The sequence below is a fragment of the Cyrtonyx montezumae genome, unplaced genomic scaffold (assembly GCF_038088225.1).
Source record: "Cyrtonyx montezumae isolate F1298 unplaced genomic scaffold, pur_monq_1.0 scaffold_2, whole genome shotgun sequence".
In the NCBI taxonomy this organism is placed as follows: Eukaryota; Metazoa; Chordata; class Aves; order Galliformes; family Odontophoridae; genus Cyrtonyx; species Cyrtonyx montezumae.
In genome coordinates, this window is record NW_027071936.1 from 54095229 (window position 1) to 54119264 (window position 24036).

General features: G+C 38.0%; 1 protein-coding gene across 9 annotated transcripts in view; it reads left to right on the forward strand.

The window, feature by feature from the left end:
• Window positions 1–24036, forward strand: part of LDB2 (LIM domain binding 2) — a 209427-nt gene that overhangs the window by 60644 nt on the left and 124747 nt on the right. For all 9 annotated transcript variants that reach the window (XM_065735756.1, XM_065735758.1, XM_065735757.1 and 6 more), the window contains exon 2: window positions 11985–12087. In XM_065735756.1, the coding sequence (XP_065591828.1) occupies window positions 11985–12087 (103 nt within the window). The remainder of the gene's footprint in view (window positions 1–11984; window positions 12088–24036) is intronic.

The window sequence follows — 24036 nt, forward strand, 5'->3', positions numbered from 1 at the left end:
ATTCAGCATCTTTGCAGTTTTGAGGTGGCTTAGTGGGCAATTTGGTATCACCCCCTTGGTTGCTACTGATGAGTGTTGGAAGTATTGGAGGAGGGATGAAGAAAACACTGATAGACTTATATTTCCTGTGGTCCCTTCAGATCAAGGGCCATGTGCATTTTCAGTGAAAGACAGCTAAAACTTGTTTGATTGTGTACTGGCTCTGAGTCCGTTAAGGGTTAGGCCTCAGAGGTGAGAAGGCAGCCAACCTGGCTCTGACCCTGCCAGATGCTGAGCCTTACTGAGCTTAGAACATTTTAAGGAGTCTGAACAAGGAATTCCTTGCTTAATATAAAATGTATTTGATCTTTGTACTTTTTTGTCCTTGCTGTTGTGCATAGTAGTCTCTGTGCTGACCTGGCAGTTTCTGCTGGGCTTCTTGCAGCTCTCAGACACCATATGTTGTGGAGTTTATAAAAAGTTCATGTTCGTTCTAGACTGTTCCAGACCTAATACATAATTTTAAGAGGCAAATAACCCAATCCGGCAGACGGTACTGGAGGAGCTGAGAATATCAATCGAAAGTGAATGCATGACATGTGTATTAGTATATCTGCCTGTAGGAAAAAAAAGAAAAAAAAACAACTGTTCCAAATCAGAAAGTAGAAGGAGAAATAAAAGGCAGTTTCTTCTAGAGCAGACGGGTGTTGTTTTGGTGTGTCTCACAGAAATCAGATGTGAAAATCAAACTGACTGTGGAAGAACAAATGGGAAAAGGGAAAATGCTAAGGTTTTTGAACACTGAGCACAAAAAACCCAGCACCCTCAAAAGGGTCATATGAGATTTTGACACAGTCTTTTATTGGAGGACCTAGATAGGTAATCAGCTTTAATCAATTTTATAGGCTCTCAATAAAAAGTGTTTAGAAACATTAGAACATCTCACGGTGTTTCTCAGCGTATTGGTGGAAAGCAGGCTGCTTGGGCTGGATCTGTATGATGTCCCTTCCAATCTTAACCATTCTGTGATATACTATGGGTTGGGCTCCCCTAGTTAAGAAGACATTAGCACTGAATCTTTTCTGATTTTTTTTTTTCTCACTTTCATATGACAGCTCCTCTGGCAGTTACACATTCCCAGGAATGGGATGGTGCAGTTTCTTGGCTTTGTCAAGGGTACTGCTGTTTTTTTCAGCCTGTTTAGCAGTCTGAACACAAATCTTCCCAGAAAAGCTCTGAAATGGTAAATGCTCTGGGTTTACAGCACTCTTGAGAAACACATAATGCTAGAAAAAAAATACATATAGGGTTCTGAACACAATTATTACTTATTTTAGCTAGAAATACACAGCTTTAGCAAAGCAAACCAAAACATAGTTAAAAATAACATAAAAACAAGCCCCATACTATACGCTTTGTGAAGAAATTAGGATTTAGATCTTTGAAAGTAGTTCTGAGCTGCCTGAGAAGTTCTTATACATAACTGCTTTAAAATATTTCGCTCTCCTCTGCAGCAATTCTGTGCATGATTCACCATGTTATGCAAAAACGTTTTCTTTCTTAAAATAGTTCTCTTTGTGTTTGAGCTTTCTCCCAGGTTTCATATTCTTTATGGCTTTAAAATATCAACACTGATATTTTTATTTGGGCTAAAATACGTGCCATGTCTCCAGATCCTGTTCATTGAAGAAACTGGGGAGGAAGGGAATTGGTGTTCCCAAAGCTCTGCTTTCTCTTGTCAGAAGATGCTTTCACCTGGAAGGCAACAAGGGTAAAAATCTACATCAACAATCCTATGTGTCACTCACCCAGCTCTCAGATTAATGTGAAAGTTATAAAAAAGAAAGACATGTTAGTTTTCACAATCACTTACTTTGTTGGCTGACATAAGCACACCAAGAGAGTTCATATTCTGAAGGAAATTCAGAAGCTTTTTGTAGTCAAGGCTTCCAAATTGTCACATGCTATTGTCCTTTTTCATTCCACTTAATGACCTACAATTTTATTCAAAGAAATTTAAAAAGAATTAGGGAAACAGAGAAGGCCAAACACTGGTATAAAAAGCTAAGAAATCTCAATTGAATCCATTTTACTTCTGATCTAACAGGTCCACAGTTTGAAGTGATAAGTTGTAGTTCATAGGAGGCTGCTGCTGTGATGAAAAGACATTTAAAATTTCATTAGATATTTATAGACCCAGAGGTGAGGACCCGCTGTATTATAATAAACAGCACAAACCATTTTATGTTTGTTTTTTTTAAAGGATTAAACTTTGACCTGTTGTGATCTGTCAACTAAATTGCATCAGGTCTCAGCTACAAGATAACCTTAGGGGGTGATTTCCCTGACATACATAGTTCACGTGTGGCATTGCTTACTTAGTTTAAATTTAGATTTATACATTTTTCATATTAAAGAAGTACAGCAGCTAGTAACTCAACATTCTCAGTACATAACTGCTTGTGTTGCTACTAGTTGACTGACAGCAAATGAAATCCTACAAGGTTTTTTATACGTTTTGGTGGTAGTGATACAGCTAAGTGGCCTCTTGGTAGGTAAGAGCTTTGTTTGTCTAGGGTTTTAGCATAATCATTAAATCACAGCTTTCTCTAATTGCTTCAGCAACAGCCAAACTCAGTTGGATGGGATTCTACAGCAAATGGAATTCTGTCACATTCAATATTGGTGTTTGCTTTATTAAATAGCATTTCTCTGGGGACCCACATAGTCTTTTCAGAGTTTTTAATTTGTTACAATATGTAGTAGCTGGCTTCTGTGAAGGAATTGTTCACAAACTGCGTTCTCGTTATTACTACTGATGCCTTTTTACTTTAAATGAGGTTGACAAGATGAGATACGCCATTTAGAAGAAAGCTCTACTTACTTTGCTCAGTGCAGAGTTTTGAAGGAGAGCACTTCTTGGTGTGCATAAATTTCTCTTATTTCTTTGAAGTGAAAATTTAAAGTTAATTATTAAAAGAAACATACAAAACCACTCTGTTATCTCAACTCTGAGTTTCCCAACGTGTGCTTCACTGTCTGTTTTTCTAAACTAAATATCCAGTAATTCAGCTGTGTTAGCACCATGATCAGTTATCTGTTACACTACTCTACAATATTACAGTAGCAATAACAGTAAAAGTTTTCATTCTAAGTATTGTTTTTATTGTAAACAGGTGAATCAGACATCTCCATTTGAATCAGTTCTAATTTGTAAATGCGAATGCCAATTTAAAGTTCACTGCCCTCTGCTAGTGCTTCTCAGTGCTGAATCTTTCGAACATGTTGGGAATCTGTGACTGCCCAGCACACTCAACTTTATCTGTGCAACATTCACTTCTGATTTTTGTTTTTGTTAACAAGCTGTGACTCTCATGTGCTTGTTAGTGTAATGTGTTTGAGATGGGTAACGCTACACAACTAAAGCAAGGAGTGACCGAGTGATCCAATGGTAGCAGAAAAGTGCATGAGAAATGACATTATTTGATTTATGTTGTCTTGAATAAAGATTTCCATATGCTTCAGGTTTCCAAGACTGTAGGAAGATATATCTGAACAATTCTTCTAGTCTAACTGCATTTCATACAGGAATTTCTAATCCAAATGCAGGGTAAGATAAAATGCAGGACCTGAGGGCCCTTATTGGCAATTGTGGCTAGCTGGGGAGTGAACTTAGGAAGCCAGGCAAATAATCACATCTTCTTCATTTGAAACATTTCATACTGGCAGAAATCTTTAACCAGTGCTCCAACTTCTGTCTGCCACTCGGAGCTTTTTATATGAAACAGCGGGAGCCTGGCAGCCTGGAGAGCTTTGAGCGTTATGAGCTAAAAACTTGAACATCATTTATAGGTTTTCCTGCCAAGACTGTGAAAACCTAAGCAGCGTAGATACGGTTGTTTCACCCAGCTTTCCACTTATGTTTTGCCTTTGCTATGTAAGCTCCCAAAACCTCAACTAGTTTTCTTCTTGAATTTCAAATTCTTGGTAGTACGTAGAATAGGATTTGTCTTACCTACCTTTATTCCTGCAAAAGTTACATGGCAAGATTGAACTATTCTCTTGGCTCTCTCTGCAGCTGAGGAGACAGTTATCTCCAGGAGGCTTTTTTCTCGTATGAATATAGACAACCATCTTGGGGTGAAATGAATCCCAGCCCTGTTGTCACCCTCCAGCTTTGATTTAGCTAACAGTAACAAGTTCAATTTCCATGCTGGGATTTGAAGTGCTGCGCAGAATGTTCCAACATCTGATTTTCTAATGGAAAATGGTGCATAATTGTTTTAATTAGCCTTGAAAATCTCATTTGAGTAAGTTTGAATTCACGTACATTTGTACATATATTTCTTTCAGACTTTTTTGGTAATTCTCACAGATTCTCATGGTGTTTTTTTTGCTGAACGAGTATGTACTGTTTATGTAGCGAAGATGTTGTATATTACTAGTACGTAACGACACAATTTTTGTGCTTCACAAGTGGCATTAAATACCTCTTCAGTGCTTTTATTTTTTCTGACCAGTTATTGATAAATTAGGCTTTTGTGCATGAGGTTACATATTATGGGACATACAATACATTGGATCTTTTCTATTTTGTGTACCTTCCAAATAAGTAACAGTTCTTTGGTTAGACAGAGCTGACCAACATGGTGATGTGTTCCTATCGTGTTTGCAATGCTTAATAGAAGGTAACGATCTTTCATTAATTTGACTTGCTGGCTAACAAATGCATACATGGATCTAGTTCAGCAAACCATTTAAACATAGTCTTAATTTTAAAACTCCTTTGTCTGAGTTTCAGCAAGATTTTTCTAATAAGTCCTGTAGAGTAGAACGTGTGTGTCGATTAAACATATATCTCACCACCTGTATGTCTTTTCAACCCATTTAATCTTAGCTTGGGATAAATTGCTGCACTTCTTAGCCCTGTCACCAGTTGATTCTTCCTGAAGTAAGCTGGAATGTAACGAAGAAGCATGGCTTGTTCTGGGTTTCTCTTCTGTACCTGATTTGTACAAGAAGGCACAAGAGCTAAATGCAACATGAAATACAGCTATTTCTTACATTTCAAAATATAATCTTCTAGTTTGGGACCTCTGAAGTCCCCATGTCATATTGCCTGCAGTCTTTGAGGATTCCCAGTGTGATTCCATAGAACAGAGACAGGGAGGAGTCCATTCAGTAACAGAGGTGCCAATTATGTTCTTTAGTGTGTTCTCATTGTGCATCAATTAAGTATTTAAATGCCGTCAGTAATAATTTCACTTTCACTGTAGTAACTGATCAGTGAATTTGTGTTCAGTAAATTTTAGAGTCTTGGGATTTGGTGTAGTTGAGTACGTAGACCCAGAGAGATTCTTTTATTAATATTGCAGAGAATATGACTTTTTTTATCTGTCCTCCTGCCATGTGATGTTTGATGTTCTGTATTCACTGATGGCAATACCAGTTATTGCGTTTTCATTGGGATAGATGGCATAGTAGCTTCCATTTACTCACACAGATGGAAGTAAACAAGGTAAAAAAAAAAAAACAACAGGTCAGAATGTCAGCATAAAATAAGAACGTTCATATGACTAACAGTAGTACAGTGGATAATAGACACACTTAATATTCCATCTCTATAAACCATTCTCAAAGGCTGGGGCTGTGGAGTATTCTGCTGCAGAATAGAGAAGTGTAACTGCAGCTCAGTTTTGATAAACACAAAACTCAAGCTTGTGATTTCCCTGCAGTGATTGTGGATGGAGAATACTACGAAGGAACTGTATTTCTGTTCATAGCCTGCTAGAGACAGCCACGTGCCTATTGAAAAAAAGGGTTCAAATCTAAAATGGCTATGAGAGTGGATTTAGTATGCAGTATATATACCAAGGCCAAACAGATACTGCACTGGGGGTAGAAGTGTCTGTTTCTGTTAACAGTTTCACTACAATTATAATTTAGTTGTAATGCCTAGGTTTTTTGTTCATGCAACCAGAATATAGGTCTTGCCTCTAGGGACTAAGTGCAATCTTATCCCATATACTTAAAAAGGATGAAAGGGCATCCTCTGCTAATTATTGATAATATTGCTGTGAAATATCAAGGATGATGCCATGGCAGCAATAAGGAACTGGCTGTCTTCTTGAGGCCACCTTCATTGCCTTTTTCTTTCCTTTCCCTTTTTTTTTTTTTTCCTTTCCATTCTTGTGTGCAGGTTTCAGGAGAAATAATGAATTCAAATTAAAGAAGCAGTGAAATGACACATTGAATAAATTAACTCTTTCTGCTTTGTCCTGCTTACAATGTTGTATTAAAATCTGCAATCTGTGTATTTGAACAGTGAAACATACACAGAGTGAATATTTAAGAGTTGATTTCTCTTTTGTCCACAAGCTGCAGTAAAACTGAAACAGTGATAAATAGTAGGTTTGAAACCTGGCATTCTTTTCTATTCTGTATTCAACTGAACAGGATAGCTTGGTTTCTTATTCTTTCCTGATAAGTAAAGTTAGAAAATCTCAGTAATTTTTAGGATTCCAATTTTAAAAGGATATTCAACTTGAAATACATATAGCATCTTGTAGATGGAAAAATTGAGTGGCTTGGATGTAATGGGGTAACCATACTTTTATAGCTGTGTGTAGACTGGTCTTGCTATTTGCCAGCCTAGCAAGCAGTTGCCACGACCACTCTAACAGAAATCTTTACTTCAGGCATATGTTAATGGCCAAATAAAAAAGGAAGAGGACAATCATCGTTCTGATCATAAGGAAAATACTTATCTTCTTCGTATCGCTGTCATCATGTTTTGGTTAATCTGAACCTTTAGTATACTGGTAAATGTGGACTTGACATTTTAGAAACTGTCTCAGAATAGTGTATCTACAAAGCTGCATTGTACAGCCAGAATCATTGCAGTGTATTTGTTTTGCTGTAGTGATGCTAATTCCCAGATTCCCAGGTTCAGAAGAAAAGTGTATGAATCACTTTGCATATTTTGCAAAGCCTACCAGCTCCTTTTTTTTGCGTGTGTTTTTCTCATTTTCATCTGGAATCAAATAATTAATGTTTGATTTTCACAGTTCTCCAATAAGAACATAGGCTGTTAGTGCTTTTCTTTTTCCTTGTGTTTTGTTGCCTCATAGTGTAGTGATATTGCAAGCATTGAAGGCAATAAACGGAGAATCCTAGATGTAGTACAAATTTCCAGTGAATCTGTAAGAATAGCTTTCTGTTACAAGTTTTTTCCTGTAATTCTGCTGGATTCTTTAAATTATTTCGGATTTACATGAGAACTGGAGACCTTGCCCCCATTTTGCACAGGAGACAGTCTTTCTGCAGCATTACTGCTGTCTGCTTTTGTTGCAGGACTGTATTCTGTTGTTTCAATAAAACAAAAACTTGGTCTCGTTTCTTTACTGTACAAACCAAGATAAGTTCCAAAGTGGAATGTAAACAATAATTTAATTAATTAATAAGTAATCTGAAGAAACTGATATGTTTTGAGCACTGAGTAGAGTTTTGGCAAAAGCTGGAAGTATGTAATGGAACAGAAAACTACTTATGACCAAAGCCAAGTCTTAAAATCTTTCTGCCAGTTTTACTACACATTGTTTGAGAGATGGCGTCCAGCCACACTAGTAAGTGAAATAAAAGCAAGCAACACCATTAAAACTGTGAATATATGTGAAATAACAAATGACAGTAATAGTCAGGCATTTCTGGTTGGGGGAAGGGATCTGGAGATTCTGTAAGAAAGATCTGATTACTTGCAATATCAATTTAATGCTATGTAAAACATGCTTTATGTTTAAAACAAGAGGAAGAAAGTAACACAGGCAGAAGCAACGGGAGTTGTCCTTATAAACTGACCTTGGGCAACTAGGTTAGACCCCTAATTTCAGGAGCTGTACAAGGTTCCACATACTGCTAGGAAAAATGCCTCATCTGTAAGAAGTGAATCTTCTTGTACCTGTATAATGATAGATGGCCACATGACTACATATGTTTGTCACCTGTGTATTGTACGTGATTAATCTACTTTCACTCTGTGCTTCTTCCTAGAAAAAAATTCAGGACTCAGAATATCAATACTTCACACAATTTATATAAATAGCAAAGAAAAAAAACAAAAACAAAAAACCCACCCAAACAAATCTATGCCAAGTCTTGAAAACATTGTGCATCACAGGGCTAGACCTACAGATCTGTTCTTGGATGGCAAAATCTGTAAAATTAAGATACACAGGTCCCTGTTATTTTGTTACTCCTGTGAAATTTATATCAGAACCTTGAATATGCTGGGTAGACTTGGGTCTAATTTAAAACTAATAGGGAAAGTTATTGGTTTCTTGTATTCTGGTATTTTGTTTCTAATGGTCTGTCAGTGCGCTCTGAGTATAAACATTATTGTCGGAATTTTTATGATACTTTATCTTGTGAGTTTCATAATTTGTAATGGCTGTGCAGCTTTTACAGGTGTATTTAATGGCAAAATCTTATCTTGAACCACATTCAAAAAGCTCAAGTGTAGTTTGATTTGCTGGGAGTGGGGGGAAGGGTGGAATAATATTCTTTCCTTGGAGAGACAGCAGTTTCCTTGTGCAGCATTAACTTCAAAGAATATGAGAAGCATGCACGTTGCCAACAGGCGTGTGGATGTATAGAGTTCTGAAAATAGTAAGTGTCAATAGGGAAGGGTTGCAGGTGCCAGGAGAAAAATGTAAGCTCCCAGGGGAACTATCTCTTTTTATTTTTGCTTTGTCCAATGCCAAGCCATGGAGGTTGGTGTTTAAAATTCAGTTCTTCCCTGAAAAGTGATAATATAGAAAAAGTCCCACTTGGAACAGATGTGCTTCCTGCGTGTATTCATAATCACATTTATTTGTTTTCATGATCATCTTTTCATGTATTCTTTACACCTGTTATACGTTGATCAACCAAAAGCGATGTGAGGGAGAAACCATACATATTTGACCTGCAGGCAGTGCTGCTCTCCTGGACTTGGACACCCTCTTATGTCAGTAACGTGGCAGCAGCACTTAGTGGGTCTTTCTGCTGTACAACACTATGTACCTGTAATGAGATTATGTCACCTAACCCACAGTGGCAGCATACCAAGCCTGTTACTTCTTCTATCCTTATTAGCTATAGAGAAGTGATTGGTCTCTTTACACCAGTCTTTTCACGTAGTTGAACTCTGTCATCATATTCCCTGTGAGCTCCTTTGTGACACCAAAAACAATCAGATCCTTCTGACTTGCTTAATGTGAGTCTCTCAGGATTTATTTGATTGTGTCTTTAAGCTCTTGTGATTCCTCTTGTTCTAGGAATTTAGCTGAGAGCTTGTCCACAGGTAATTGGCCCAGACTTAGAACAGTGCTCCAGGAGTGGATGGACTACTCCAGCTGAAGTCTTTCCAGAGGTCTACTTGTTAGAACGGAAGAGAATTATGTCTTAGACATTTAGCTCATTTGCAGGAGCAACAGCTTACTGACATACTTCCTTTATGGTCTGGACCTTTTTCTACTGTTCTGCTTAGCCTTTTATCCCCCATTTTGTATTTGTGCTTTTATCACTTTGCTTTATTGAATTTAATCTTCGTTTTAGATCATTTCTGCAATCTATCAAAATAATTCTGTATTCCAGTTGTGTTCTGCAAAGTATCTGTATCCTCGCATGAGTATGGCTTCCCATTTTGACTTTTTACATGAACTCTGCCTCCAAAGTCATTATAATAAAAGAATTTGGAAAAAATTCCTCAGGCTCCACTTGCCTTATTTTCCAGTTGCAAGACCTATTTAGGTTCAGCAATCACCATTGCAGGCAAGGAGAAAAGCCTCATTTGGCTTTCAGACTCTTAATCATGTAAGAGTGTAAGAGAGTAAGAAGAACCCAGCTTGACTCTCAGATCACACAGTGAATATGTGGGACTACTAAATGGAAGGGGGAAAGGAACATCATTGTACTTCAAAACTGATTACTTTTGCCAAAGAAATCGGAGTCAGGAAAAAATATTGAAACCCTAGGACTCCATTTACTTGGAGATCCTATTCAGAGTTGAGCCTTGCTTCAAATTGCAAATAATACAGAGGGTGGAATCAGGAGGAACAATGACTGTTGTAGCAGAAGGCATTTGCTGCTCGGGTAGCTGGATACATCAGCGTGCCTCTTCGCTCCTGACCCAACTCTCAGGCTGTCTCCATTCTTTTCTCTCCTTTGCTCCATTCCTTAAGTTTATTTTAATACAAAATATTTTTAAAGTATTAAAATTTTTGTTATGTTTAGGCCATTATTTCAATGTTTGAGCGTGTGAGTGCACTACGTGAAAGGAGGTTGCCATGGTAATTTCTCATTATTGTTGAATAGAAAAATAATTACTCTGGCAAAATCCCCCGTAACCTGTCAGAGCATAAGTTAAAGATGCCTGGGGGCAGCCTTGCCTTCACCATTCCCTTTTTGCAAGAAAAAGAGGGTGATTTTATTCCTTTTTTTCCCTTCTTTTTCTTTTTCTGGAATAACTGGATCCTTTTTCAGTTTGGCTAGGGGAGAGCTCATTTGTTTTTGTTCACCATTTGGCTGTGAGAGTAGATGGGCCCACCTGTGATGAGGTGGAGCAGAGAATTAATCAGCAGAGCATATCCAGGCCCGACAGAGGATTTATATATTTTATTAAGATGTTTTTTTTCTGAAGGGTGGAAAGAAATTTGTGGTGTATTTTCTGTTTTTTCTTCTTCTTGACATAAACTATGCAAAAATATGAGATAAAGACCTTGGACTGTATTCAAACTGTGACAGAGTCTGGATATTTCATTTATCCAGGGAGAGAATCCACAGTAATTCAGATTCCACATTTTTCTAGCCCTCAGACTTCTTGGAAGCAAGCATGAGTGCAAATATGTGTGGTTTTGAGGTGAGGCACCACACTCTTCCTGTTCTACTCTTATTTCTTCTGTGCATTTGCATCATGATGATGGTTTGGTTTTCCTTCTTGTGTTGCTGGGTGTTGCATGAGTAGCTCAGGTAATGCCAAGCTAGCAAGGTACCAACAGCTTTTCAACAGCAGAGATGCAAATGTCCTTTGTGCTGTTTCTTAAAGCCTTTCCTCCCTTCTTGCTTTGCTTGTATAAGAAGTATGCCCAAAAGGTCCTGGTGAAACAATGCTGCAGCCTCTTTTTTGGCTAGTGGCAGAGTGCAGAAGCTAGTAATTACTGCTTGGGCAAGAAGTTTGAAAGATGGTGTTAATCACCCAAATGCCTTGTTCAGCTATCAAAGGCAACAACCACCATCATGTTGTGTTGGTATATGCTTTAAGCAGAATACTGTAATAATATTTGCTATTACGTTCCATAGCTATTATATTTTGACTAGGTGTATTACTGTATTTCTAAGTATACACTAAATATTTTCACTTCATGTATCACACTGAAAAGTAAAGATTTCTCAGAACAGTTACGTTTAAGTAACTAGCTGGTATTTAATTAACCCGCAGTAGCACTGTATTTTATATTAAATGCATTGGAGGGGAATGGCTATTACATTTAGTTTCTAAATAACTTTCTTGTCAAGTCATGCTGATAATAGGGTTATGTGGCATTACAGAATTAAGTGCTGAGGTTTTCTCATGATTAGAGCCAAGAATTTGAGATATGCAGCCAGAGGAAGATTTGGGGAGGTGATGATGGAGTCATGATTTTGGTATATTTGCAACTGATTTATAAAAGTACTTAAGGTCTATAGAAGAACATGCTTTTATGAGAACGAAAGTTGTCACATACTTAGCGTGCTGGACTAAACAGACGACAGTTTATTGTGTAATAAACCAAACATTTCAACTCTTTCCTTAGATTAACACTCAAACCTTATCTATGAAAATTAGTTTGTAATACCTCATAGACATCTGAACCCCCAAATTAGGGGAAGATGTGCAAACTGTGCGTGATCCTTTGGAATTTCTGTTTTAAAAAGATTAAAATATTTTCATGTTGCTCCTGTTAAGTGAATGATCTGTTACTTCCTAGGATAGTGACAACCTCTGGTGGGATGCCTTTGCAACTGAATTTTTTGAAGATGATGCAACCTTAACCCTTTCATTTTGTTTGGAAGATGGACCAAAGCGATACAGTAAGAGATATATTTTTTGTTATCAATTTAAGTCTGAGTTTCTATATGCATTTTATCTGTAGAAGACAGATGTAAGCCTGGCAATGAAAAAGCCAATTGTTTGTGTTTTGACCATTGAGTTCCGTTAGAGAATTGCATGAGTTGGGATTCCATTTGGTTTGTGAAATTCCTCTGAATTTTATTGCGGAAAAATAAATTATTTCCTAGTGGAATACAGAAAATATAGAATATAATCTTTGTATTTTTGTGAATTAGTTTGCTTTGGCTGTGCTTGCATGCTTTGTTAATTTAGTTTCCACAAACATTCAAATGTTGAATCTTGTGGGTAAAACTGTTCAAAGCAAGGGAACTTTGCAGCAATTGTCAACACTTCTGCTGGAAGGGCTTCTGGATTTAAACAGGGGCCAGAAAAATATGTATCTGTGGTGGTGTAGATAATGGTTATTCCATCAGGTGCGTGGGTCTATACTGTTTGCATGCATTAAGGACCTGCTGTTGTTAGTATCTGACCAATTAGAGCTAAGCAGTAGAAGTCTAGAATACTCTCAATCAAGCACTAAATGCAAGCTTGAATAAAATGTAGAAGTGAATAAATCTGATGGCATTGGTATCCTTTGCCCACAAATTCTGAGCAGGAAAAAAGGAGGTAAAATTCATCGAATAGATTGTTTGAAGTGAATAATTCACTCAGCTGTAGTGCTAAGCAACAGAGAGATAAGTAAACATTGAGAAACAGCATTGCCAATTGTTTCACTCCATTCAGAATGACCCCTGCTTCACAATGACAGCTTGTGCTCTGTGCTTAATGCACTGAGTCTTGCGAGGTTCTTATTTTTCTTGGGAGTGACTGATTGTCAGTGTATCACTCACATACTTCTAATTCCTTTTATCAATTATCTCAGGTATTTATTTGACAAGTGAAGAAAAAATATCAGCCACTTTGAATGCACATTCTGGGGTTACTGCTGACAGAATTATAGTTTCTTGCCATTCAGAGCAAGTGATAAGTCTGTAAAGGTCCTCAAATTGCAGCCTATAGCAACGATACTAACAGCTGATCTGTCCTGATTAGGGTGAGTCAACTTGTCAGATATCAGATTTGCTAGTTGTGTTATCAGTCCAGAAGGCAAAGATACATCAGCAAAAAAGCAATTAATGTCCAGTTAGATCTGAGGGAGTTGTGTTACTGGAAAGCAGTGCTACTTATGAAAGAATTTGTCAAAGAGTAAAATATCCCAGTTGTCACAAATGCTTGATAATGGTTGTGCTATCCGGAAGCGGGGCAGTACTGTGATTCTTAGCACTGCTCCAGTTAAATGCAACTGAAAGATTGAATTACTGTGAGCACATTTTTTAATGTGACTGATACACATTATTTTCCCCTGGTTTTAATTTCTGACCTCTGAAAAAATGGTTGTTGTGCTTGGTGTTGACATTCTCAGTAACTGCACTTAAAGCTTTTCATATAGTGCTCTTTCCATTCATTCACACTTCTTCATTAGTAATGGTTTATGTAGTTCTGAACCACAAGTATTATTGATTCCGACAGAAGCAGTGTTGCAGTTTAATTACAGTATGAAGGATATGCTTGTGTGTTCTGGTTTGGTGCCTTCCTGTACCATAAGAGCCAGACATGGGGAAGGCTGCTGAGTGCCAGGGCAGCCAAGGCCCTGCTTGCACCTCCAGGGCTGCCCAAAGAGGGCACAGAGTGAATGTTGTGTTTAAAGGTTTCCTACCACCAGGGAAATCAGTGTCCTGAAATGTGTCCAGGAGCTGCTCCTCTCTTGGCACAAACATAGGCAGAAAGTAGCTTCTACCAGCTGCAGGCCCTTGCTGAGCACTGTACCCTGGTGGTCTCCATTTTCCCACACAAACCTTGCACAGGCTACACCATGAGCATGGAGGGTCTCAGCTCCTCCCAGAGTCCCTAATGCCACCTATCAACTTCACTCCATGGAAAAGGGTGAAATTGCTGGCCAGCAAGCTGTGAATCCTGTTACATTTGGTGGGATATACTGAGCAGCTGCTCCTTGCATGGCATGTTGAGTGCATTGAAACAGAAGTGCGTGGTCTGTAAGCCCTCCATCCTCAGTGAGACCCCTGCCTCCTCGTCTCAGCACACGCACTCTTTTGTATTTAGAGGGTATTAAAAGCATTGGAGCTGGCTATGGGGAAGAAAGAAGACAAATTGTTTGTTCTTACTCTTGAAGGCACAAACAGTAATGGAAGGAACCAAGATTAGACCCTAGGAAAGAGAAATAGGCATCCTTCGAGAAGTCATTTATAGAGTTGAAATTGATGAAAGATGCTGACCTCTTGCCTTTGCTCCAGGATTCAGCTCAAAATTGCCTTCCTTTGTCTTGCTTCAATCTGCAAGGTATTTGCTTACATCGCTGACATCAGTTGTGGCTGGCACCTCATTTTCTTTCCAAGTGGGCAATGGTTTCCTGCTTTTGGGAACTTAAATGGCCACTCCTAGAGCAAACAAATTCCAACAAAATAATAAGTTTTTGGGGAATAGGAAATTTATGAGGGAAGGACAAATACTTTTTCAGTGACCATAGCCACAGTTTTTTGTTTGTTTGTTTGTTTGTTTGTTTTTTGTTTTTTTTTTTTACAGTTTGGCAATTCCCAATACTTTTATCCTTTTTCTAAGGTAATGTCCAGATACTGCGTAAAGCAGGCAGAGATGAGGAGGAGCAAGGGGTGCACTCCTTCTGCCCCAGCTTCTAGCTTAAAAACTTACAAAAGAATTGTGGGAGACTGAGAAGCTGCACCGTCTCTTCTGCTTGTCTCCAGTCTCCACTGCTGTCCCCATACTCCTCCAGGGTCTTTTTTTCCCACTTATCTTAAATGTTTCTTCTCCAAGTGCTCAATGGGTTTCCAATCACAGCTGCTCTGGGACAGAGTTGAGTATCTCTGCGTTTGAATCTATGTTCAAAGCATGCAAATCATGCCTGTAAATCATTGATGGGTATCCCCTGGTCTAGTGAGCCTGCTTTGGCAGGTGGGTTGGACTAGATGATCTCTAGAGATCTCTTCCAACCCCTACAATTCTGTGATTCTGTGATTTTGTATGACGTTACAAGATTTAAAAACAGCACTACTTTTCCTTGCCTCCATTTTAATGTTCAGCATATGCTTTTGACCAGGAAACCCTGACTTGTAAACACTTCTTTTTGTATCAGAAAAATAAACTACTTTGTAATTTCATGGCCCCAGACTGAGGCTTTATGAAAAACATGAAATATTTTTAGGTCTGACTTTCGATTACCATGTTTTACAGCACCCCTCTCTGTACTGAGAAAAGCAACTGTCTTCCCTTTTCTAGTCTCGCTTTGGCATCTGCAAGGTTTCTTCTCAACTATCAACCCTTGAGTTCTTCTATTTGTAGGGAAAAAAAAAGGATATGGGTCAGAGTAGGGATTTTAAGTCACTGGGTTATGTTTACTTTACTTTGCACCAGAGTGCACTGTGTATTACTGATAACTCAAGATTGCTTTAAATATGCCTGTGTATCTGTACGGCACAGCATGAAAAGAGGCTTCCTTACACCCCAGGAAGAGTAGAGGTCTGTTAGTTCAGTGATCCACCAGTGTTAATTAATTTGATTGCCAGGTTTGGTAGACCTAGACCAGTTATCTTCACAGAACATAATTCTGCCTTGTGTAGGTGTGCACTTGAAAGCCCAGCTCAAGTTTTTGTGCAAAACTTCTGTGTCAGACCTGAAATAGCTGCTGTGCCCATCTTTGCAGTTCCTTTTGTCTTTCTTCAGAATTTTATTTCTGTAGATGCAATGACTTTGCTTTCTCTGATTCCTCCTCCACTATACAGCATTCCAGAAAGAAGATACCATCTTCTTTCAAACAGCTGCTGAAAATGTCTATTTTTCTCCTGCTTCCATGAACTGTTTTATGGACTCTTCTGATAGGTTATTAAGTTCTGTCTTGAAATTGAGTTTGAATGGGAAAATCTTCTGAAAATAAAGTTACATTTTACTGTAACAAAGGTGTAACTAATACATGTTTCTCCCAGTCTAGCTTTTTGGCTATGGCAAAGCAAAAAGATCACACATTCCAGTGCCTGAAGACAGGGAAAGATTCCAGTAACCAGAGAGATGCTGTTTTAAATTGCATTGAATTATATTCAACAGAAACTTATGCAGTAAACCTGTAAAATTCATTTCAGAGAGAGTAAAAATAAATTTGCATTGATTTATTATGCTATGGTTTATTGGGTCAAGATTTAAATAGAATTAAAACAAACAAAAAGAAAAAAAGAAAAAAATATATATATGCCTAATGTAGCAGATTTTTTTTCCTGATTGTGGATAAAACATATTCATTTCCTGTTAAGAGCCTCCTATCCCTGAACCAGAGTAAATACTAGACTCTGATCCATTGTTGCCCAGGTTCTTTGTTTCTTAGAGACAAAATATTTCCAGAACAGATAAGAGAAACAAGTTTGATTGACAGCTCTTAGCAGAGTCTCATCAGCTGCTGTGCTGACAGCCTGGCGATGCGCACTGTGCTGATGTGGTTGGGACTGACAGCTGATTGACAGCCCAAGACTGTGGAGACAGAAAAGATGAAGCATGCTCAGTAAGAATAATGTGCAGTGTTGATGCAGCACTGCAGAGAATAGGAGCTAGGAAGTTAACTCTTTCACAGCAGAGTGACACTGTAACGCATAATGCACATAGCTGCCACTGTACAGAAAATTAGAGCTTGTCTACATTCCTGCTCTATTCACTAAAGGCTGTCTTTTGTTCATGGAGAAGCTGTGCACCACAAGGAAGCAAAAGTACAGGTTATCATGTTTGTAGCTGTAAAAAAAAAAAATAATGTATGGTAGCTATGAGGGAGTCTTCTATAGGATTTACTTTAGCCTATAGATATATAATCTATTGAGCATTTTGGGCAGTTTTTATGGGCTTCCATCAGAAATTTTTGTATTCCATTGCATAATGTTACGCAGCAGAAATTTCAGAAGGATTGAAATGAATTCTCTTGCTCTTTATATTCCTAGAAAAACAGTGTTTTCAGTTGTAGAGTCATTCAGGATCTGTAGATGAGAACTGAATATGCATTTTGTGTTCTCATTGCTACTGCAGATTGGATTTGGAATGTACAATAGCATGCTTTTCATTTTGTGCCCTTTGTACTCATTTTCTCTATTTGGTTCATGTGCTCATGATTTTTCCTCATTTATTGATTTTTCATAACTGTGAAGTTAAAAGTGGGGTTTTGTAGAACATTGAATTTGAGGCCAAATGGCTGTATCTTTGGCTTTAAGGTGCTCATCTAGGTTTCCCACTGTGTCTTAGGAATGTATCACATAGATGCGCCTTAGACTTTACTACAAATTACTTTGTGAGTACTCACGAAGTGAGCTCCAACAAATCTATTCTACCTTTGTCACTGCCTATAACATGTGATGTATGGGTAGCTTGAAGACCTTTGTTGGCTAGCTTCTGCTAATGCCATTGCAGAAAGCTAATTCTAGTGGGCTTTTCTTACATGCAGGGAATAGTTTGGAAATAAGTAGTGAAAGTTCACCACACATTACGCGCTTGCTTAGCTATTGTCAAAAAGATTGTTTGGAGAAGCTAGCATGCCACATCATCACCCTGGGTTTCTTCAAAACTGTCATCTGGCTTCTCTCACATAACTGTTAGAGAGAAAATTCAAGTTGCTGAGAGAAATGGTTTGTAGTATTTCCAGATACATGCTCCTTCTTTTTCTTTTTTTCCCAGAGAAATCCCAGTCATTAAAGATGGTTTGAGCATTCAGGTACAACACAATAAATTGACCTAGCTTAGTGAGACAGATTATTCTGTGTGACTGCCTTGGCTTGATCTCTGTGTATCCCAGCCTTCTGTTTTTTTAGCTTTACCTTCAGAGTTTGTTTGCAGTACTTTTGAGATTCATTTCAGTATACAATTGAAAAATGTGTTAAAATTAAGTCTAGCATATCCACAAGTGCCAGTGGATCACCACTAATACACTTACCTCCCCAGTTCATGGTCTGTAATTGATAACTGCTTCTTAAAATTAGTGTTTAAGCATTTCCTATTACTCTGCATATTACTAATTTTTGTTTATGATAGTGTAATGCTCTAAGAAGTCAAATATGTCACAGGTGTTAAAGTATATTAGCCCTGTGTTCTTATCAGCCAAACTTCTGCGAGCTCGTCAAAAAATAAAATCAAATCTGTTTTACAAGAGCTATTTTAAATAAAACCACGTTGACTGGCATTAATTACGTTACTTTCACTTCAGTCTTTGTTAGTGCAATCCTGTACAATTTTTATCTATTTTGTCTGGCTTGAGGTCATGGTAGTGAGTGCATTACACTGCACCGTTACCTGGCTGTTTAGTGTCAATATCAGCACTACGGTATTTTTTTTTTTTTAATTTCCTTATTAATTCTTTTCTTTTTTTAAATAGCATCAGATAAAAACATGTAGAAGAATCTCTTAGAACTGCTAATCATAAAATATTTTCTCCAAAGAGATGCTGTTTAAGATTCTTCTTAGTTGCTGATGGACTGGGAGACACTTGTCATCTCAAGATCAATGTTCTTTCCAAAAGTAGAACAAAAAGACTTTTCTTTTTAATTGTCATTACCACAATTCCTGTTTCCAAATGAATTAATTTTTACATATAATTTAAGAAAGCTTTTTTTTTTATTTTCTATCATTCATACGGTCATGGATTTCTTATTGCCATCTTCAGCATCCCTTTGTAATGTTTTGTTTTGGACTGTGTTGGTTTTTTTTTTCTGTTTACTTTTTCTTTCTATATTCATCCTAATTATCATACTTTTTTTTTTTCCTCCTATCATCGTCATTTTTCTTCTTTAGACAAAATTGTTGTCTTTTTCACAGTATAGTTAACAGCTTTGGGATATCTTATCAAGTCTGTTTAACTCCTAATTTCATGCATACTTTTTCTCCATAATCTGTCCCAGCCAGTTGGAAAGTTCTGTATTTTGAAAGTCCAACTGTATCTCTCCAACTGAGAATGCCTTTTCTTTGTCTTTCTTGAATGTATGTTTTGGGTGGCATTCATACAGAAACTCTCCAATTGAAGAGTGTCTAGAGAAAAACAAAAAGTCTTGAAAATAAAATGTATTAAGGAAAGTGAAAGAATTGTGAGAGGAAAATTAGACATAGTAACAGCACCTGTAAAGGAAAGGCGAGTGGCCTATTTCCATATCCATGATAGGCAGGAGAAGATATGCTGGCTTTAATTCGCATGAAGAGGTACATGGAGGTGATAGCTCCTACTGATAAGGAGCATGAGGAGATGCCCCAGGGTTGCTGTGGAGCCTGCAGCCATGCAAGGGGCTGAGCTGGTGTCTGTGTCACCCCATGGGCACTGCTCCCTAAGCAGGCACCAGCTCCCAGCCCACTTTTCAGCTCCATCCCAGCCCTCATAACAAGCTCTGAAATTATTTTCTCATCTTGGGTGCTAAACTTTTTGTCATTAACAACACCCTGCTATTTCTCATTTGTAGCAGTATGAATAATGTTTTTCTAATACTGCTAGCTATGCAAGACTTCCCACATGAATCTTCCACTGATTTCTTTCGTGACAGGCATTTTTCTTTTTCTATTTATTGCTGACAGGCACTGAAGGAATAATTCCTTCTGTTTGCTGATTTGTGATGAGCAGGTCTGAAACAGACCTTCACCTCTACCCACTGCAGCCTCAATTAGTTAGCATGATGCTCCTGCACTCTGAGTTATTGGTACATTTAAAATCCAAAGGCACTTAGGTGCTGTGAAGTTACAGTTGTGTGTGCACAGGCACATGTGCGTACAGACTAAACCTCATGTCAGTACTCTGGGGAAACAAGAGTTCCCCAAGAAACCTTTCATGGAGAAAGGTTTGTTGTGAATCTCTGTCAACCACTGCTAAAAACTCTGGTTTCAAATACCTTACAATGGGTATCCCCTGGTCTAGGGAGCCTGCTTCAGCCAGGGAGGTTGGAATAGATGATCTCCAGAGGTCCCTTCCAACTCCTACAATTCTGTGATCCCAAATCTCTTCTGTTTGCTAAATATAAACCAGTGGTGCAGACCTGGTCTGTAAAGTAGCACCTGGAAAGGAGATGCTGAACAGTAAATGTGAACATTGCACAATTGCATATAGCCTCCAGTTGTATAGCCTCCCAGTCAATTAGATTGATTCTGTTACTGTATAAACAGATTAAGTTATAAGCCCTCTCTGGGAGAAAGCATAATCTGACACGATACATTATAGGAGTCTAGGGTCCATTCAGAGAGCAGAAAGAGTAAAGGCAAAATTGTCATGAGAGAATCACAGTGATTTCTGTGGGGTTTTTTTCTTGCTGGATAAAAACAGACCCTTCACTGTGTTCACCCATTTGGTCCAAATTATGTAGCATTCATATTGTTCTCTCTGCTGGAGACAATGCTAATAAGAGGCTGAAATCCACACAAAATGATGGAAGTCAGTATCTTTTACATCAAAATACTCAACAATTTTTCTGTTACAAACTCATGACAAATTACTTCATTTGCATAGTGACAGAGGCAGTTGTGGAGAATTGGTCAGTACTTCTTGTGTTTCACTGAATTACTGGTGGGCAGTTTGGTGTATGCTTTCAAATTGCATTGGTGCCTTAAATAATTGTTAAGTTTTTCAAAAACTTGAAAAACATACATGTTTTTAAAATGGTTTTTATATGAAATTGAAAAGATTCAGTTGTTATTACTTTAGCTTTTCAAATAGTTGGTGACTTTTAAGGTGGTTAGTTAATAGGCATTTACTGGAAAATATTCTAATGTACCTACAGAGTTCCTGTGAGAAACAAGACTGTCTAAATATTTATCCTCATCTAGAATTGTGTGTTTTTCCTTTAGCAGTAAAAATTTTTTCTCCTTGTTTTTTTGTTTTATCTGATGGCATCACATACTTTCATACTTTCAGCTTCTTTCTGGACCAAAGAGAACATTTAACTGAGCATAGTAGCTGTAGCTACTACTACTATGAACTGTACTAGTGGAGCATACTGATTGTCTGAAGGCCTTAGAAGTTATTTCTTTGTGCGGAGCATTGAGTAACTAAACAGAGGTTCATGAATCCTTTCTTTTCCCTGTTTTGAATCCTCTGGTGCAGGTGAATCAGATTATCGGTACTAATGGCTCAAGGAGCTTTATGCGTGTTATAGTAACTGCAATAATTAGAAACTTCTGTGTTGTGCTGATGCACGTAACACTGTGGGTAATGCTGTTGCACGGCATTAGGACATCAGCTGGACAAGGCTTTTAGGTGCAGATGATCTTTCTTTGAGCTCAGATAATTAAAAATTCATCACAAAATTTGAATGCTACTCATAAATTTAATCCTGCAGAAATGTATACCCACAAACAGAGCACAAATATCCAATCATGCATCCTAATGCAGTGTTGGGTTTATTACTACAAACACGCTACTGTTTGTGTTTACCACGCAAATGAAACTATTAGTAAATCTTTTACGTTGTACTTTAGTGATGTGGTACTGCTATTCCACTTGAGGCACATTATTTTTAGGCAGTAAGCATTTACTGTAGTGCTGTATTTTTTAATGGTTGAGGAGAATACAATATGCAACATCACCAAAAATTATGGGATCTTTATAGAAATACATTTAAACTGGGTCAGCTGCAGCACCACGATTAGTAGAAATAGAGCCAAAAGCTGACTCTGGACACTGAGATACTGTTCCCAATTCCAAATTGGAAGATTTCTTGAATTAATGTAGTCATGAATTTCTGTTAAAGTCTGCTGTGTATGAGAAGTCTGAGATATTATACAGTGGCTATCATTCTTTATCATATTGAATTCTGCATTCCAAATTATATTACCTTTAAAATGTTGCTGACATTCTGCTATTCCACTATACTGATCCATACAAGTTTTACACCACAGTATTTAAGTCCATTCTGGTGCATATAGCAGCGTAAGCAGTGCCTTCCATTTCTTGTTTTTTCTCCCCTTTCTTTCTCAGAGAATTGGATTCTGTTGGTGGGTTTCTTAGTTTTTAAGACAAATTCAGCAAGGTCTTGTAAAAAGTTTGCATCACTTTGTAGGAATACCTATTGGATTTGAAGAGAATGTTTGAGATGTGTGATATTCCTTAGTTTTTGTGGATTTTAATCTACTCTTCTACTGACCTATGAGGAATTTCCTTTCTCCTGAAGGACGCTATTTGATATCCAGCTCTTGCACAGGAAAAGGTGCTAACCCACACCTAGTATTCTGGAGCTGCTCTTTTTGAAGAGTCTTGGCTCCATGTCATTGGAAGTTAAGGTTGTTACTGTGACATACTGTGCATGATAAAGGCAAGAAAAGAAGTAAAGATTAACTCTGATGCACCAGAGATGTCTTGGCTACTGAGGAGATAACTGTAGAACATGAAGAGTAGCATGAGTAGGTGGCTGTACAGCACTAGCTCCAGAATCAACATCCGCTGTGAAATTCCCTGGGTGCCTAAAAGTAGATGCTGACCATTTTGTTGTATCTTTTAAAAATGCATTACTGCTTACACCTCTGTTTGGCTATGGAAACAAAAAAAAGAAAAAAAAAAAGAAAGAAAAGGCTCTTACATATAATTTTATCTAGTCCAGAAATATTAGAATACCATGTAATTCAATTCTTTTTTTTTTTTTCTTTAATGTCTGGACCTGAATTAATAGGGCATTACTTTTCATCCTGATATCAATCTTGTTCCTTTCATTCATATCCAGATTCCTTTGTAGTGTATCATTTAATTCACTAAAATGAGGTAAAATGAACCCTGGTCAAAGGAGCATTAAATAACACATATTTGATGGCACAAGTGGTGCAGCAGCCTGCTGTATAACTCATCCTGTTTCCTCCCTCTTTGGGTTGGTCAGAGATTTGTAAACTTTTTTCATCCTTAGGAGCAGTTGCTGTCTGGGGTTGTTCCCCTCTTGTCTTAAGGAAAAATCAGTTAATACTTTATTAAATGAGATGAGAGAGATTAAAAATACACTTCTCTAAAATGTCCTTAGATTTCTTTTTAAACAGTCCTGAACTCCTACTAGCTTGGTATGCTCTAACTGAGGAACTGACTTCTGTGGGAAATTAGTTTTGATTTGACAGCTATTTTTGTTTCAAGATCGTATGCACACCAGTTTTTCTGCTGAGGCCTGGCTCTCAGGGACAGTTGCACATGCATGGCTGGGTGTGCATCAAATGCTGTAATCCAAAGGGATGCTTCAGGTCATGATTATTTAATTAAAAAAAAGAAAAAAGAAAAAAAGGAAATCTCAGTCCAAAGAGATGCTGTACCAAAATGTGGCCTTGCACCATGCAAATATTTATCAAGTTGGAAAACAAAGGAGTATCTGTCCTTTTCAGAGTACTTCTATTCAGTATTCTGCTTTTCTTCATCATGCATATACAACTGAATTAGTTGAATGAGTTAGATTTAGATTGAAGAGGAAACTAGAGGATATCTTATACTGAGGGAAGGGTTTGACTTGGCTCATTGAAATGTGCTCAGCCCCTGATGTGAACTTGTGTACAACTTGAGAGCTGCATTAGTTTGGAGGGAAAGTATTTGAGCAAGCAGAAGGGAAACTTCTGGACCAGGCATTCCAACCCGGTGATTCAGCACCTCCAACTACCCCAGCAAGGGAGGCCATGCTGTCAGCACGCAGAGGGGCAGCTTGTTGATTCAAGGCTGCAGTCTGTGTGCTAGTAGCTGGAGGCTGTATCTGCATTAGTAAGTAGTGCCGCGCAGTAGGTGACGATCTGTAGAGCAAAACAGCTGGTGTTGACAACATGATGTCCACGCCTTACATGTTTTGCAGAGGTTCCCTTTGGACCAGATCCAGTCCAGCTGAGTGAACTAAATGCCTGTTAATGGCTGGCGTGCATTAGGTGTGTTTGTGGAGACCATCTGATTC